Source organism: Balaenoptera physalus (assembly GCF_965194825.1).
Source record: "Balaenoptera physalus genome assembly, chromosome: 1".
Taxonomy (NCBI): domain Eukaryota; kingdom Metazoa; phylum Chordata; class Mammalia; order Artiodactyla; family Balaenopteridae; genus Balaenoptera; species Balaenoptera physalus.
In genome coordinates, this window is record NC_138882.1 from 156,147,890 (window position 1) to 156,167,011 (window position 19,122).

At 46.2% G+C, this 19,122-nt stretch overlaps 1 protein-coding gene across 1 annotated transcript in view; it reads left to right on the plus strand.

The window, feature by feature from the left end:
- The window catches only part of AGBL4 (AGBL carboxypeptidase 4), a 1,388,494-nt gene extending 1,369,975 nt beyond the window's left edge, over positions 1-18,519 (plus strand). The window contains exons 12-13 of the mRNA XM_082431251.1: positions 4,645-4,741; positions 10,822-18,519. Of these exons, the coding sequence (XP_082287377.1) occupies positions 4,645-4,741; positions 10,822-10,942 (218 nt within the window). The 3' untranslated portion in view covers positions 10,943-18,519. The remainder of the gene's footprint in view (positions 1-4,644; positions 4,742-10,821) is intronic.
- The last annotated feature ends 603 nt before the right edge of the window (positions 18,520-19,122 follow it).

Below are 19,122 nucleotides of genomic sequence, written 5' to 3' on the forward strand. Positions count from 1 at the left end.
ATGTATAGCTGATTCACTTTTTTATAAAGCAGAAACTAACACACCATTGTAACGCAATTATACTCCAATAAAGATGTTAAAATAAATAAATAAAAGACACAGGTTCATATACCACCTCTGTCACTTTCGAGGCACAAGGCTCTGGGTCAATTATGCAAACTCTACTTTTTTCAGTTTCCTGTAAAATATGTGTCGAATCGTGCTTTGACCTTGCAGGGATGTGGTGGGGATTATCGACAGTAAATAAGTACACTGTACGGTGCACAGGGTATGCTGGAAAAAAATTGGTAGTTGCTTTTGTAAAGGTGAGAATACAACAGCCTGTTTGCTGGTATAGTTAGTTGGGACATGTTAGTTTCCTCTTCTAGAGTGTAAACAGAATTTGTCTAATTCTTCTTTAACCTCAATCTCTGCCCTTCTTCATGGCAGTACACACATGGGAGGAGCCCCTAGAATGTTAGAATGAATGAACAAATGAATGAATGAATGAGAATATCCCAGCCCTCACTACCTGTTAAAGGGTCCCACCAAGTGCTGGAGCTATTGACGCCCACCCTTTACTTTAAAACAGCTCTGGGCAGAAGTCACCAAGTCAGTCTGAGTTTCAGACAACCCCAGACAAACCCTCTTGCTTCTCTGATTCAAGGGTCTGGATCCCACCTGCTGTCTGTTCCTGCCCTCTGTGAGAAGCCCATCAGGGAGCTACAGAAGAATCTGAGGAAGATGACATTTTGAATTTACAGGCCGTTCTGAGGTTTTTGTTGGCAATGAAGAGTTGGGAGTTTTCACCCCAATTTTTTTTCTCTCTTAATTCTGCAGTATATTGGAAAAGGTTCCAGCCAAGAGAGCTATTGCTTTCTCCTTGCCTAGATCTTAAATCTTTGTTCAAAGACAGCTTGTTTTAATTGAAAATGTTCAGTGAGTCTCTTCACTCCTCTCACCCACGTCTCATTTCTTGACTCCAGCAGGGCCAGTGCAGTAAATAATCTGGAGTGAGGCTCTCAGGGCTTAGGAAATATGTAATATTGTTGGAAAGAGAAAGACGGTTGTCCCTGACAATTCCCACCTTTAAAACACTGTCTTTTAAACAGAGCTTGCTAAAATGATCAGCACCTCACAGAGGGACATTTTACTGCAACAGCCCAACTCCTCCGCCTTGTAGAGCCCAGGAGTATTGACTACCAAGGAGATCTCCTAGGGTTGCTTCCAGTCTGGCGAGTCTGGCGTTCACTGCAGGTCAGGAGGAAGGGTTCAGGCTTCCCTCTGGCCCCATTCATGCACTTACTTAGTCAGCACCCACGTGTTAGTCGCATACCTCACCACCATAATCCTGTGAGGCAGGCATTGTTATTCACATTTTACAGGTGAGGAAATGAGGGCTCAGGGAGATGGGAAAGCCTCTGCAAGGCCACACTGTGTTTCAGTTCTCCTCTGCTGCATAACGAATCTCCCCCAAACTTAGTGTTTAAAACCACGGCTATTCTCTCTTGTTTTCTGTGGGTTGGAAATTTGGGAAGGGCTCCCCTGAGTACTCTTAGCTTGGCATCTTTGATGCAGTGGCAGTGAGACAGTGGCTGGAGCTGGAGCTGGAGCTGCAGTGTGCTGGAGGAGCTGCTGCGGGCTGGCCAGGAATCTCTCTCTAAAGTAATCTCTCCACGAAGTCTCAGAGCCTCTCCCTGCAGCCCCTCCACAGGCTAGTTTGGGCTTCCTCACAGCATGGTGGCCTCAGGGCAGTCAGACAGCTTGCCCGGAAGTTCAGGGCCCCAGCTGGAACATTCGAGCAGGCAAGGTGCAAGTTATATCTGCTTTTCTGGCCTCTCCTCAGAAGTCCCACACTGTCACTTCTGCCATCCCTTTGGTGGCAAGTGAGTCACAAAGCCCACTCAGCTTCAGAGAGAGGGGATACAGACGCCACCTCTCAGTGGAAGGAGTGTCAAGGTCACATCATAGAATAACAGGTGAGATGGGAGACATTGTTGCAGACATCTTTGGAAAGTACAATCTGCCCCACACAGCATGTGGCCGAGCCAGGATTCGGATTCGGATTCAGATTAGGTACATTTGATTCCAAAACTTCTACTACAATCTTTTAGCCCCGTTCACAGGAACTTCTCCCTTACTCTGTGCCCCTGTAGCTCTTACTGTTTTGTTTGTTTGTTTGTTTGTTTATTTTTGGCTGCGCTGGGTCTTCGTTGCTGCGTGCGGGCTTTCTCTAGTTGTGGTGAGTGGGGGCTACTCTTCGTTGTGGTACACGGGCTTCTCATTACGGTGGCTTCTCTTGTTGCAGGGCACGGGCTCTAGGTGCACGGGATCAGTAGTTGTGGCACGTGGGCTTCAGTAGTTGTGGCATGTGGGCTTCAGTAGTTGTGGCTCACGGACTCTAGAGCGCAGGCTCAGTAGTTGTAGTGCATGGGCTTAGTTGCTCCACAGCACGTGGGATCTTCCCAGACCAGGGCTCAAACCCGTGTCTCCTGCATTGGCAGGTGGACTCTTAACCACTGTGCCACCAGGGAAGCCCTGTAGCTCTTACTGTTGACACACGCAATGGTGATTTGGTCTCCCCAAGCCAGTTAGAGCCTGGCTAGGTTGAAGCAGCCAGCCACTTCTGCAGGCCCTGGTGGCGAGACTGCCTCCAGGGTGTGCTGGTCTGAGAGCCCATGCCTGACGCCAGCTTGTGAACTTTTTAAAGGAGGGGACAGAGAAGGTCGGTCACAACCAGAGGAAGAAAGCAGGTGGCAGCCTCAGAGCACAGCGAGCCTGCGGCACGTCTCACTGTCTTAAACAACTCGTCTGACGTTTCTCCTTCTCCCACCAGGCACTGGCCTGGGATGACTCAGCCCTTGGCAGAAAAGGTGCCTTCACGTTGGGAAACAGCCCAGAGTGGTGGAAAGCTCACGGTTCTGGAGTCAGACACTCCCAAATTGGAGTCTTGACTCTACTATTTCCAGTTATATAGCTTTGGACAAGTTTCTTAACCTCCCAGAGCAAAAGGGAGATAAAAATGCCTTCCTCCCTGGGTTTTTTAAAATGCATATGTAAGCAAAGTGCCAGTGTGGTGCCAGGAACTCCATAAATGCTGGCGTTCATGTCCTGGGCCACATCCAACCCCAGCTTGGAGACGTCTCGAAGAGAGTGGTGAGAACTCACTCAACTGTTCCACAGATGCTAGTCTACCTCCGTGAGCCTGGGTAGAATGACGGCTGAGATGTACCCAGTGAAGTGGCAGCTAAACTGAGGTGTCTGGAAGCTGAGAAGGAGTCTGCCCTGTAAGGCCTGTGGGCAGAGGGGAGAGTGGTCTGGGAGATGGAATGGAATGGACAAAGGTCTGGAGGTAAAAGAAGTTCAGTATCACTGGAGCGTGAAGGTTGAGGGGTGGAAGGTGGGAGGCAACAAGACAAAGCTGAGACCTAACTACAAAGGACCCAGTAGATCAAGTTCCAAAATTTGAACTTTAAAGGCAACTGGGAGCCACTGAAGGGTTTTACTCAGCTGGGTGGCGTAGTCAGATCTGCGTTTTAGAATAACTACCCTTCCACCCCACCCCCACCAGCAATGTTATAGAAAATGGAGTAGAGGCAGGCACTCTTATGGCAGGAAGGCCATTACGACAAGATGACAACAATTCAAGGAAAAGATGGTGCTGGCCTTTTCTAGGGGAACAGCAGGGTCCTGGAGAAAAGTGGAGAAACTGAAGATGTAGGAAGTCCCTTGGGTAAGAGTTGGTGACAGCTTGGACGTTCAGAGCTGAGAGATATGAGATAAAAGATAAGTGCTTTGAATGAAGTCAGTTCAGAAGCCACGGAAGTAGGGGGCAAGGGCACCAATCATAGACCTGAGAGAGGAGTATTGTGGGAGGCTTTACTAAAGAGACATCACCTAACTGGAGAACTGATAGTTAAAAATTAGCCAAAGGGAAGGGGAAGACACTTCAGGGAGAGGAAACAGCTCATGTGAAGCCCCAGAGATATGATAGATAATGCACAGAGCATATGCTCCATGTTGTTGAATAGATGATTGCTGTGCTAATTTATACTAAAATGTGAATGGTCAATATGGAATTGACCGTTTTCCCCTCCCCAGGGAGTTTGTACTTTAACAGGTCACGAACGCTTACCCTAAGGATTCATAATTGGTAGATTTCAAGGTGGAACAGGGATACTGTTTAGGGTGAGAGGGTTGTATCATTGTCCCCAAGGTTACCAAAGTAGAGGACTAATCCCTGGGGTCAAGTAGGCCTTGGTCTATATGCAACAAAGGGTCTCTTGCCCTTGGGTCTTGTTTATCTGCCTCCACCCCAAGCCACCTGAAGGCAGACCATGGAAGCCTAGTGATTCCCAAAGGGATGCAGTAGGTTCTAAAAGCTCTGATCACAGGCTTTGGGGTAAGACTACCTAGACCCATATCCTGGCTCCTCTCCTTCCCGGTTCTGTGACCTTGGGCAAATCATTGGACTTCTCCACATCTCAGTTTCCTCATCTGGAAAATGAGGAAAATAATAGTATCTATCAATAATATTTAAGGTTTCGTGAAAATCAAAAAAGACACTACATACAGCACTTAGAACAGTGAGTGGTGACACTGTTTTGTTACTGTTATCCTTTTTCTTACTAGTCCAAAGTTGCTCCTTAACACCCACCCTTGCAGATATGAAGCTGGGGCGCAACGTGGCGAGAACGTTTCTGGATTATTACCGGCTGAACCCCATGGTCGAGAAAGTGACGATCCCCATGCCAAGGCTGCGGTAAGTGCTGAGCAGAGCGGCGGGGGCTTGCGTCCTGCTTAACCGGCTTCTTGTTCGGGGGCAGCTTCCCTTAGCCTCTCTCTGTCCCTCGGTTTCCCATCTGTGTCACGGGAAAGATGATCGGCCCTGCCGCAGAGAGTGTATGGAGCAGAAGGGCTTAACAGCACATTTCCTGAGTTGAAGTATCATTATGGGGTCAGACGGTGAGGGGTTGGTCACATTTCTGGGTCTAACATGGGAACCGACAGGGATGGGAGTTGCTGGGAGGCTGAGTCCGGTCACTGCTCCAAGCTAGTCTGGGTGTTTCCATATGCTACTTCATCTGATAGCTCCTGTGTCGTCTAGGCTCATAAGGTCTCTGATCCTTCAATTTCCTCATCCGTAAAGTGGGGACAGTGGTGCTCACTTAGAAGATTATTAAGAGATGTGTGTTATTGCACCCTGCACAGTGCCAGGCATGTATGTACCCCGAGCGCATGAGAGTCCCCTTCTGTCAAGATGCAAAGGCTCAGGGCTGAGAAGACACACCCCTGAGAAGTTTCCCCTCAGGTCCTCTGCTGGGACCAACTTCTTGAGCTGGTGAAGAAAGAAGGTTAGGAGATGAGTGTCCTTCCTGAGGGCTGGACCAGAGCCCAGAGTGCTGGGTGTTCCCATGACTGCTGGCGGTGAGCCCAGTGAGCATTTGGGCAGTGACACCCGGCGGCATCTGGAATGTGCTGGCCCCGTCCTACCTCTTGACCTCATCTCCTACTCTCCTAGTGGTCCAGCTTCCTTGAAGGACATGACGATATCCAACTTACTGCTCCTGCCAGACCAGTCTTCCCACTGACCTTGCCCATGACCTTGCCCAAATGCTTGGCTGTCTCAGGGCTTTTGCCCTGATGCACCTTCCTCCCTACCTGTTATTAACAAAACACAGTGTTGATCACTACTATTTATTGAGCAAAGTACTTTTTGTATATGGTCTTATTCAGTCCTCCTAGACAATTTACTCCTCATATTACAAATGAGGAAAAGGAAGCTCAGAAATGTGACGAGAATCGCCTGAGGTCAAGGATATTTTGGCAGAGGCAGAATTTGATCCTAGGCGTTTATGATTCTAAAGCTGGACTGAAGCCCAGCCGAGCTCCACCTCAGTATGGGTTCAAATTCTGTCTCAAGCTCATGCTAGCTGTGGGATGTTAGGCAAGTTTCCTGGCCTCATGAAACCTTTCTCCTCCTACCTAAAGTGGGGGTAATAAGGATGGTTTTAAAAATTAGATACAAGCGTGGTGTACTGCCTGGCAGCCAGTAGGTGCTCAATAAATGTTTCCATCTCCTCTGGCTTCTGGGGTGCAGTCCCAGATTTCCAGACAGCTCATCACAGCCTGGGGCAAGTCCCTGGTCTTCTCTGGTTGGGCTGGATGATCTCTCAGGACCCACGTCCCATCAGGCCAGGAGTCCCACCTCTTGAGTCCCAGCTCCACAAGGAGTCTGCATCGCAATGTACTCTGACTCATACTTTGTCTCAGGTTGTTCACCCCCATCCTGGTGGATTAGTCTTCAGAAGGAGCATCTCTGTTTCTTCTCTGTGCTCCCACAGTGCCTAGGCTGTACTGAGCATGCGTGTATGTATATATCCCTTCATTCACTCACTTAGGAAAAACAACACTTTATGCCAAGTCTCTGGGCAGAGGGGGTGCTTGAACGAGTAAATGATTAAGGCGTGACCCCGACGTTGAAGAGCGCACCTCTAGAGGATGGTGCTCAATTCATCCTTAGAAGTCATTGGTTATGTTCTTAAAAATTTAAAGCTCTATAAAGCTCAAAAGAATTGTTAGAATCTCATTTACAAGTTAATTTGGGGATTGTCTCTTTCATGTCCTCTGTCAGCCTGAATAAAATTATCCTGATCCTTTCCCACTTTTTTCTTGAATGTTGCACTGTCAGTATAATGGTGCCGACACCCAGGGAGAGTAGCGATCGTCATCATGCAGATGGGGTGTTGAGGCCCAGGGAGCAGACAGGGTTGGTCACAGCCATGCCTAGAGCCAGGGCCCACCATCCCCAGCCTGGTGTCCTCAGCATCAGTTAGTAAAGAGTTCTTTGAGATGGGGGAGGTGGGACCCTGAAACTGGGTCTAAAGCATGCAGGGGAGTTCAGGGCCCTGCTCATGGGACCTCATTTCCCTGAGCTTTGGAGCCCTCGTTAGAGAAGAGCTGGAGAGCTCATTCCTCAAAGTTCATAGCCTTGAGGACTTGTAAATGCGCCCACCCTTCGCCTAAGAAAAACAAAATAAAAACTCTCTCCATCCCCACATCTCTGCCTCATCAAACTATGAATATCACTTAGCTCTCAATTGGTCAGCAGTTCTTGAAAAAATGAATCTCAGGAGGATACAAGGCTCTGATTTGGGACTTGAATACTTCCCCATTTTTGTATTATTTTCTACCCAAGCATCAAATAACATACATGAAAGAGCAGTTCTGGTTTTAAAGGAAAATTATATGTTTTGACTCAAAATTAGTCTTTGTTTTCTCTCATCTCTATGGATAATTATACTGTGTCAGTTTCCACCCGTGTGCTGGTAGGAGCCTGTCAGCATCCCTGGGTGCTGTGCCACCCTTCAAGGAAGGTCCCTGGGGAGGCCAGGATGTGGGCCTGAGCGTGCAGGATCAGGGACGTGGCATTGATGACCAGAGCTGAGACCCCACGCTTATCTCGACCACAGTGACACAAAATGCCCAATCGAGGTGCATACAAATTAGACAGGGGAAATGAGCAGGCCAGGTGAGCCTCTGTGGGGAGACAGAGCATGCGCACGGAGGGTGGGCCTCTAAGTGTGAGGTGGCCTCAGGCTCAGTGCCAGTGGGCTGCCTCCACGCTGGGGTTTGGATATGGGTGCGGGGAATGGGGGTGGGAGTCATCAGCTCTACGTCACACTGGAGCCCACCATGTGGCAGGCCCTTCACTGGATGCTGGGGGAACACAGATAACCTTTGCCCATCAGGAGCTCAGATTCACAGAGGAGAAAGCATGTACACATGCAAAGATAACAAACAATACTGAGCAATGTATAAATGTGCCCAGTCACCTATCGGATTGTGCCCTCTTTCAAAAAACCTTCCATGGCTCCCCATTTCAGTTCCTCTTCTGGCTGTTCAAAGCCCTGGCCTACATTTAAAACTTCACATGCAGCCTCCTAGCACACACTTTTCCCTTGTGAGCACCTTCTCCACCCCACCTGCTTTCTACCACTTTATACACCAGTCAGCAAGTCATACCTCCATGTTCATCATTTTCCTTCTTTCTGGAACGTTCTCCCTTACTGTCTGTAGATGACAAATGCCAACTTATCTTTCAAAGCCCAGTCCAGATATCATACCTCTGTGTTTTTGTCCTTGCTCTCCACCTGAGGTAGAGCTCCTTCCTCTCTGCTGGACCCCGAACTGCATTTTGCACACACGTGTGCATGGTACGTCCCACAGCATATTGTCACAGCATCTTTGCATGTCTGGCTCCTCCACTAGATGGGCTGCTCCTTGAGGAATTATTTTATCACTCCTGTATCCTTAGTGCCAGGTGCAGAGCCTACCTGGGAGTAGGTCCTAAATAAGCCTTAAATGTATGAATTATAAAATGGTAGAACTGAAGAAGCCCCTAAGAATCATCTACTTCAACCCCTTCGTGTTATAGTGAAAAGTGAGACCCAATCAGAAATTACTCTCCCACACCATCTGGCAAACATTCGGCAGCCAGCAGGAGTAGCCCAAGAAGGCTTCATGGACGAAGTGGGGCTTGAACTTGGTTTCAAAGGACATGTAGCTTTCCAATGGATGAAACAGAAAGAGGAGAGAGGGCATTCCAGGTTGAGGGAAAGGGTGTAAAAGGCAGGGAGCTGAACCTGAAAAGACACATTCTAAGGCAATGACAGGCCAGGATGTTTAGGGCAATAGAGATGATAAAGATGGGACTAAAAATTCATTCAATTCATCAAACAACCTTCAAGCATCTACTCCATACCACTCAGGAATTGTAGAGAAAAATCAAATGCATCCAACCCACAGTCCCGTGAGAAAAATAGCTGGGCAAAGAACTCCCTAGAAAATGGTGTACTAAGAGATTAGGCACAGAGTGCTGCAGAAGCCTCTGGAAGAGAGAAGCTTATTTTCTGGGGAGTCAGCTTCCCAAAGGAGGTGAGTCTGGAGGGCAAGATAGGAAAAGGAGCAGCTCTGTGGGGCCCAGGTGTGAGATGCTTGCCTACCAATGCCTCTCTCTGTGCCCCCATCTTGAGCTGCAGGTGCTCTTTGGCTCTGTAATGGCCCCAGAGTCATTCTGCACGTTCACACTCCTCCTCAGCCACTGCACACCCTGTCCCCATGCACACCATCTGCCTGGGGCTGCCCCACCTGTGATCATACCTGGGCTTCACCCCCAAAGAAACAAACCCATCTTATTTCCCATGCTTCCTTTGGGTGTGAAGACCCACACTCTCAGTGACATATGAATGGCACCTTGTAATTGGCAAAACTCTTCCCCAACCCCATTTGCCAGAGCCTATGATGCAGGAAAGACATGGGCTCTACTATTTTAGAAACGAAGAAACAGAGGCTAGAGGAAAAAGGGACTTCTTCAAGATCACATCGCCTGTAAACAACATTCCAAGCATATGTTCCAGGCTGTTGATGGGTACTAAGATCTAGATGTATCTCACCCATGCTAGATGGCCTTCCTATGTTAGCAAGGTCCTTCATGAGTGTGGAATTTTAGACAGTGAGGCTTCCTGGTGGAGGAGCTACATTAGGGCAAGGTGTCCCTTTTGTGTGCTGCCACCTGTTCTGTCTTTACCTTATTCATGACTCATCAGCAATGAAGGAAAATGACACTCCAGGGTCAGAGCATCATGGGTTATAAGGAGTCACATCTTGAATCCTAAATCAAACAGCCCAAGAGATTCCCATATTTGTGGCATTACCATTTTCTTCCATGCATTGTCGTTCTTTATTATTTATTATTTTGTGTAATTATTTTGTGTAACTGTCTCCTCTACTAAACTGTAAGCAGCCTGAGGACAGCATCAATGTCTGACTCACCTTTGTAATCTCCAGAGTACAGTGGACCATACCTAGCACCTAGCACCTAGCACCATGCCTTTGTAAGTTATAGTAGGCAAAGGAAGACACTAGGTGAGTTTATTCATATTATCTCATTTAACCTCACACCACCCTCCAAGATTGGAATATTTTATCCTTGTTTTGTGAATGAAACTCAGAGAAGTTAAATAACTTGCTCAAGGTCGTACCTCTCATATATAGCTGACCTGGGAATTCAGTTCAGCTCTTTCTGGATTGGCTAATCTTTCCGCTGCAAATAAATCTTAATCCAATGCTTGAATGAATGGCACATCAATTTATTACTCAACAACATAACAAACAAACAAGGCCCCGTATGAGGAAAAATGCAAACTGGATAAACTGGGTCCGTGCCCATCAGAAGCTCATAGCCTAGTGTGTGAGCAGAACAGACAGTGAATAATTGCTGAAGAGTAGTGTTAAAGGTATTGCATTGGGTGCTGGGTGCTGGGATACAGAGATGAACTAGACACATCTCTGCCTTCAGAGAGCCCCCAAGATTGTAGGGGAGACAGACCCACCGTGAAATGCCATAATTAGGCTATACTGAGAAATATAAAGGGAACTCTGGAGCCCATGATGGTTATGAAGGGAATGAGGTCCCTGGATCTGCCAAGCTGCAATTCGTCTATGGGTTCATGCCCATCCCATCGTGAAATGGATAGAGTGAGTTAGAATCAAGTTGGAAATGTGGAAGACTTGTAACTATAGGACAGATAGGTTTTCTCCAGAACCAGAATGTTACAACTTATCCATCCATTCACCTAACAGTCATTCATTGAGTCATGCTGCCTGCTTTGAACCAGGCCCTGGGCTGGGTTCCTGGGATGCAGAGAAGAGGAAGACAAGGCCACTGCTCCTAGGAGGTCACAGTCGGTGGGGGGAGATAGACATGCACACAAATGACTGCAATACAGCGTGTACATGTGCTGTCTTTCTTCTCTCTTTCTGTTATCTCCCCTTTTGCAGGAAAGAAAAACCCCCTCCCTACAAGCACCCACTCCTGCGGGGCCCAGCCAGCAATCACCCCAACAGCAAAGGGGGCAAGAAGAGCTCAGTGAACCACAAAGACCCTTCAAACTCTTTTTAAGGACGTGGAGTCCGGGGAGGTCTTGTGGTGGCAGGAGCATGCATTTTCTGCTGGGGCATGAAATTAATCACCCTTCTCTAGTTTCCAAGATAATGGCTGTGAGATAATGTATAAGCTAGTGAAAGGGAAGGGAAAACATGAGAAATTTCATCATCGATTTTCCCTTTCACCAGTGGAAAATCAATTGTGAGCCTTCAGCTTCAGGCTTAGGAACAAAATAGATTCAAACCAGATGAGTACAGATGCTATTTTCCACAACATAGAGACCCTCACAGGAAGAGAAAACCCACACATCCCTTCTCAGGTCAGTGCTTTCCAGCCCCTTTACTGTTCTAAGTTGTGCAGTTACTACAGATGTTTACCTTTTAGACTAGGCTACAGTTGTTTTCGCTTTTAGAAATGCAGTGTCCACATTTGCTGACCCAGAACTATAGCAACAACACATACGCCGAGAGGACAAATGCACTGTTGGGAACAATGGGACAGAATTTTTGAGATCACGATGGTCTTAGACATATGGTTAATTTATGAGCTGCATGCTCCCTGACTCCCCTAAACCCCAGCATGCAACTTCAGAAAACTGCTCTCAGAGCTATGTCCCAATGACCTGGGTCGTTTCATTGAAACTTTAGCTCCTAAAACAAAAAGTATTAGCCACACATTCCAAAAGGTCTGTCATGGTTAAGATCTCTAGATCTTGGTGTCTGAGATCAAACCTGACCACTGAAGACAAGGACATGGAAAATCTGCAGCAGGGGGGGAGGAGGCAGACCGCCAGGGACAGGAGATGCAAAAGACAAAAAGATGCACTCTGAGGCAGGTAGGGATGATAAAATAAAACAACAGCAGGGGCAATTCCCAAGGTGGAACAAGCTCAATATTGTGCATTTTTCTACAGAGTAAAGTGCCTTTGCATGATGAATGGGTCCAGGGGAGTCGGCTCCCTTCCTGTCTGTGAAGCAGCAGGCTGAGTCACCCTGACAGCCTGCTAATTAAAATGACCTCCAGGAAATGAGGATTAGGAGACAGGGAGAGGAAGGGAGGCTCAAGGGAGATAGGGCCTTTAGCACAAAGCTTCAGTTTAGCATTCTTTTGTTTTGGGTTGGAGATTTTCAAACTTTGTTGCAAAAAATGAGAGCAAAGCTTATTCTCCCTTTGCTTATTGCTTTTCAGAAATGAAAACAAAGAACCATATGTTAGTCGGCTACAAATGTTGTGTTGTATATACAGCTTCTCCCCTGGGTTCTTGTTGCCCAGAAGAACACAAATAAAGTGCTTTATGCAGCTCCTCTGTTCCTCTGGGCGTTCTTGGCACCTTTCCTTCTGGGTCTCTCACTCCCTCAAGAACCAGCCAGTTGACCCAATTTGGTGTAACCCTCACTTTGCTGTCAGGGACTCTGTCATCAAGATAAGGAAGAACAGTCAAGGCTTGACTTTCCAGCAGTTCCTGCAGCAGAGTCCTGGGGAGTTTATTTGAATGCAACCGTCTCAACACGAGCCAACACTGTGGCAGAGCTTTCAGAAACGAGAGCATCTCTTGAGAAGGCATAAATAGAGACAGATCGCATAAAATCAGAGATGATAGTCCAGATCTACTTTTCCCTGGTCAGACTGCTTCCATAACGTGACCATATTTAGGCCCCCCTTTTTTTTGGTGCTAAGGTGGATCATTTTATAGATTTATACTGCATATTAAATGATGGCATAGTACATTTCCAATTTACATTTTACGGGGAGTAAACTGATATCCATTTTAGCAAATCTTCATTGACGTAAAAAATCGTTTACTTTCATCAACTTTTTATCAATAGAATATCCTCAGTTACAGACCCACTTTTTAAAAACTGTGTTGATTAATTAGATCACAGGCTTTATAAGCTCAGGCATGCTAGTGGTTTCAGAGCAAAAATTTGGAGCCAGGCAACTCTAGGTTCTAATTCTGCATTTAAACCTTGGTTCTGTCTCTTAATATCTGTGTGATCTTGGGTAAGTTATTTACCCTCTCTGAATCTTAGTTTCCTATAAGATGGTGATAGTTATGTCTACCTCATTACAGTAGTTATGTGGGTTTGATGAACTTAGGTATGGGGAGTGTCAGCAAAGGTGTTCAATAAATGATAGCTGTTATCTGGAATGTGACCAGGATGGTGAGGTGTCTGCAAATCATTTCCCATTGGAAATGGATGAGAAGACTGGAGCTGTTTATCCCTGAGATGAAAAATAAGAGGGAGCAGGGGTAGGAAATCAAGATCGCAATCTCTTAAAAAGTTGAAGAAAACATCTTGGACATTCTTTTTGTCCAAAAAAGCAAACTTGTTCTATGTTGCCAAAAGTAAGAACCAAATCCAGGGAAGTAGTCTCAGTAAGACAAATTTCAGCTCAAACATGAGGAAAACCTTCTAGTGAATAGAATTGTCAACCATTAGATGGGCTCTGTTGAGAGACACTGAGTTCCCCAGCAGTAGAGGTATGCAAGCAGAATCTGACTGAGCATCTGGAGGAACTCTCAGGGGATGCTGGAGGCTCAGTGGCATCACCTCCTATTCTCTAACTCTGGAGAGAAACGACATGAGATGGGAGTTACATTCCTGATGTCAGACAGTGGAGTGTACAGCACAAAAGGTAACATTTAACACTAAACAAGTGACATTAGATGTCTCTGAATTACAGAATATGGACCCTGCTAACATTCAGCAATCCTTATGAGGGAAAAATACATGGCTATAAGGCAGACTGTAGGATGTGTTTGCAAAAGGGCTGTCTGCTTCTCCACACTGGCAAAGCAGGGAGGCTAAGGGTAAGGGGCCAGGGGTTGCCAGTGGACTTCCCTGTGGCCTCAGCCTGATCAGCAGCTCCCTAGCTTTCTTAGGCCAGGTTATATATACCTAACGGTCTCAGGTATAGAGGGGAAGAGTTTCAGCACTGAGATGGAGGACAGCACCAAGCCGGCAGGTGAACTGGCTAGAAGCTACCAGCCCACCCAGCCCCAGCAGGGGGCGCTCTAGCCTCTCATCTTGTCTGCTCACTTGCTTCTCAGGATAGAGCCACAGTGGGTAGAACCGGCTACCAAACCAGTGTACTAAGGAGAGTGAGACAACTATGCAAAAAGGAGGGGAGGAGAGTGAAGGGACACGCTGAGCCTCTACCTGGCTCTCACACAAATCTCCATAAACAGTGCCAGTTTTGCTCTGCATTAGTCCGCAGGCTCAGAGACAGCTGTGGCAGAGAAGCCACTAGCCGGAGGCCACCCAGATTCTTTGTGCTGAAGCCCACAGTAGAGGCTGGGTCACCTGCCTCTGATGATGTTTGCTTTGCTGCTGCTGTTTCTGCTGCAGCAGCAGGAGGCCGTCAGCTACTCTCCCAGTTGCCTCTGAGTGGGGGAGGGGCACAGGATGAGCTTCTGTCCTTTCACTGTAATTCAATGACACACCTGAAACTTGCCTAAGAAGACCCCAACTCATTTTCCTAAGTAGTGAGTGCAGTGCCAAGCATGGAAATCTGGAGTGATTAACATTTGTGGAGCATCAATTCAATTCATAAATATTTTTGAAGATTTACTGTGTGCCTGGCATTGTGCCAGATGCCTTTGCATCCATTGCCTCATTTGATACTCCCGACGGCTTCTTGTGATAAGTATCATTTTCTCATTTCTCAGGTGAGAAAATGAAGACCCCTAAAGGTTAAAATACTTTGTTTGCATTCATATGGCTAGTGAGAACCTGGATTCAAACCCAGCTCCCTTCCCACTACCCTACACGGGACCTTCTCCCTTAGCTTCCAGGTAAAATCAGGCCAAAACAGGAAAAAATCAGGCCAAATCCTTTCATAATGTATTGTAAAGTTTGGCTAGTTATACTTACTTGATCCAAATCCTAGAGGAATTTCTAGGTTTTCACCTCCTTTCTCTTGGACCCTCTCTTCACGTGTAATGGTTGCTTCTAACAGTTGCTCACTGATGTAACCCTGCTCTGACCCAGTCTGGCAGCTAGGTGTATGAAAAAACTGAATCAGAGATTGAATTTTGAAGAAATAAAGGTACAAGAGCAACATTCAACCGTTGCTCTCCCCACTAATGAAGCTCACACAGACAAAAGAATGGCATGTCACTGTACGTCGTACCTTGCAATAAATCAATATTCTATTAAACTGTACTGATGCCATTTAAAAAAAAAAAGAAAAAAGCAGAAAGTAAGTTTCCAGGCTGGGTGTATGTGTCAAGATTTCAGGAACTTGTTAGCACCTGCTGATGAAACCCTGCCTTCTTCCCATCTCTCATTCCCACACACCTGTCTGAGTCCCTGCTGGGCACGCCAACAGGGTAGGGTTTCATTTATCACTTGACATGCAAAAGCTTCTAGATCTTCCAGGATTCCTGGAAGCTCAGCAAGGTAGTTGTTACCGGCCCCATCCTGGCACCTTCTGGGTTACTGACCCCAGGAAGCTAATCTAGTTCAAGTGTTGTATCATTCCCTCCTCAGTGTGTGAGATGAGCCTACTGTGTCCCTCAATTTTTGTTCAGATATTTTCTTTGAGTCCTGCCTCCTGAGCACTTTAAGGGCACCAAGATTAGAGGTCCTTTCCCTTGTGGCTCAGCTCAGTCACTGGGGTACCAGGGCAGACAGAATAGGGGAGACATTATAACATAATAGGGACAGCCTGGGCTGAAAGAGTCAGGTAAACTGAAATGTGAATCCTAGTTCTTCTGTTAACTAGCTGTATGGCTTTGGGCAAAGAATTTAACCTCTTTAAGCTTCAGGATCTACATCTGTAAAATGGGAATGATAATACCTACCTCCCACAGTTATTGTGAAAATTAACTATAATGACATCTATGTACAACACAGTGCCTCTAGTTAGTAATGTATTGTGCACTGAAACATTTGTTAAGAGGGTAGATCTCATGTTAAGTGTTCTTATAACAACAACAACAACAAAACAAACAAAAGACAGAAAAAAAACAAGGAAATGTTTGGAGGTGATGGATATGTCTGTTACCTTGACTATGATGATGGCAGCATAGGCAGATACCTAATCTGCCTGTGTCCAAACCTGTCAAATTGTAAACACTAAATATATACAGTTTTTTGTATATCTATTATACCTCAATAAAGCTGTTTTCAAAATATAATAACATCTCTAAAATACCTGGCATAGAGTAGAACTCTCTCTCCGACCTCCACCTTTAACTTGCCAGGATTGGAAACCCCTTTCCTTGAAGCCAAAGCTTTTCTTACTCCCAAATGAAGTGCAGACAGAAGTATAAACTGCCCCCCTGAGGACAGGAATGAGAGAAGTATCTAGCAAAATGACAGTCACACAGAGGGACCAGTGTATTTGTAAGTTGGGGGCTCAGACAGGTGGGAAGACAGCACTGAACACAACGTTCTCCTAGACTGAATTGAGGCAGAACTGACAAGACTAAAAAGAGAGGGGCGTAGAGGTTCTGCAAGATACCAGTTTTATTCAAATAACAACAAACAAATCTTAGTAAGATTTATAAGAGGCTCTTTCTCTGCTACTTTTGACCCTACAATGTCTCCAGGGTCATCTCTGTGAAGCTATCATACCAATACACTCTGCTAGCTGAAACTCAGGACTTCCCTGCAGCACTCTCACCTGTATTAACTCTATGTGCTCGCATCAAACTCAGCGTGCATGCTGGGCACGGCTTATTTTCCCCATTTTGCAGAAAGAAGAAACGGGTATCGGTGTAATGAAGTCCCTCGCCCATAGTCCACAGCTCGTAAATAACTAGAACAGGACCTGGGTACACGCTTGACTCTGCCACGTCCCACTGCCTCTGTGGTCAACCCCAAACCTCACCACTAAGCTGACCAATTCAGGAAGTCACTCCTATGACACCTGTTTTAACTCCTTAATGCTTAAAATTCACTTGTTCCCCAAAGACCTCAGGTTTCTTTTCGGCTGCCCCCATGTCAGCCTTAAATCCAAACCTGCTTCTCTCTCTGTCACCAGCTGTCTTGGTTAGTGTCTTCTTTTCCCGCCTCGTTGCCCAGGCTGGAAACCTTGCCCTTGTCTTAACTCCCGTCCCTTCCTCTCTCCACACAGCCAGCCAGTCACCAAGGCTCATTGCTTCTGCCTCTGTGATGCGTCTGCCTTCGAGCCGTATAATGGCATGACTTTGGAGTCAGATAGTCCTGAGTTTTCATGTCAACTCCACCGCTTGTTATTGTTGTCTTGTGAATCATTTAAAGCAGAGTTTACTTTCCTCATCTTTAAAATGGGGACATAATACTTACTGGCAGGATTGTTACGCATTCTCCTTCCTCTGGCTTTTCCATGCTCTTCCTCCTCTTCACTCCCACCATCGTGTCCTGCCTGGGTTGCTGGGACAGCCCCTCCTTGACCTCCCCGCCTCCCGATGCTCTCCTCTAATCTATTCTCCCTCTCTCCAAAGGAGCGTCCACGATCTCTATAAAATGTGACCCCATGTTTATGGCACCTCTTTCAGATCAGTCGTCCGAGCCAAGAGCTTGGATATCATGCCACTTTTGTGTCTTTCTCACCTCCCTGCCGATCGCCTGCCACCTCCTGCTGGTTCTGCTTGCTCAGCGTTTCTCATATCCATCTACCATCTCCACTCTTCTTAACTAAAGAAAATCCTTCTCATCCTTCAAGACTTAGCTCAGACATTCCAACTCCACATCATCCTCCCCAGTCGCAGAGTTGTAACGAATTGCTTCCTGTTCCTGTGTCCCCTAGCACTTTGATGATTTATCTATTTATCAGTTACTTCACTGAGATGATAGTCACCTCCTTCATTATCATTTAATTTCTGAGAGCAGAAACTAAGTTTTATTCATCTCCATACCTCTCATGGCACCCAACACAGCTCCAGACATATCAGAGGCACTCAGTTAATGTAGCAGAACAAAAGAATGGACAAATCTTAAATCCAAAATTCCATTCTGAGCTTATCTTAATAACTGGATCCTCATTACAGATCTATCTTCCCAAAGCACTGACCTCTCTGAGACTGCTCAGACTTCATCCATAGCTCCCCTTACCTCCAGAACTAAATTCCAACTCCACATGCAAGGCAGCATGCATGGTAGAGGGCTTTGGACTTGCGGTCGGAAGTCCTGGGTGGTCTTCAAGGCTCCACTCTCAAAGGACAGATGGAGGAGATAGATTCATTGGGTTGGCCAAAAAGTTTTTTTGATTTATCATAGCTCCAAAGGATTAAGCTCAGTGAATTTTGCTCAGACTATTTTTATGAAGTAGAATAATGACAGTATAAGGAAAACCCAAACGAACTTTTTGGCCAACCCAAAACTTCATCTCCAGTCTTTTCTGGAAGGCCAAATTCACTTTTAGAGCCCAAGGCAATTAGATCATTTTTCTTATAACCATAAAAACAACTATCGTTGCTGCTTCTGTGGCTACTGCTACTACTGCTGGTGCTGCTACTACTACTACCACCACCACCAGCACTGTCAGCACCACTACTACTACTACTGCTGCTACCACTACTACTATTGGTGCCGCTCTGACTACTACTGCTATTCTACTACTACTATTACTGCTACTACTACTGCTGCTACCACTACTACTATTGGTGCCACTATGACTACTACTGCTATTCTACTACTACTATTACTGCTACTACTACTGCTGCTACCACTACTACTATTGGTGCCGCTCTGACTACTACTGCTATTCTACTACTACTATTACTGCTACTACTACTGCTGCTACCACTACTACTATTGGTGCCGCTCTGACTACTACTGCTATTCTACTACTACTATTACTGCTACTACTACTGCTGCTACCACTACTACTATTGGTGCCACTATGACTACTACTGCTATTCTACTACTACTATTACTGCTACTACTACTGCTGCTACCACTACTACTATTGGTGCCGCTCTGACTACTACTGCTATTCTACTACTACTATTACTGCTACTACTACTGCTGCTACCACTACTACTATTGGTGCCGCTATGACTACTACCGCTATTCTACTACTACTATTACTGCTACTACTACTGCTGCTACCACTACTACTATTGGTGCCGCTATGACTACTACTGCTATTCTACTACTGCTATTTCTGCTGCTACTAATACTGCTTCCACTATCACTATTGGTGCTGATGCTGCTACTGCTACTATTATTATTATTAATCTGCTACTACCACTGCTACTACTA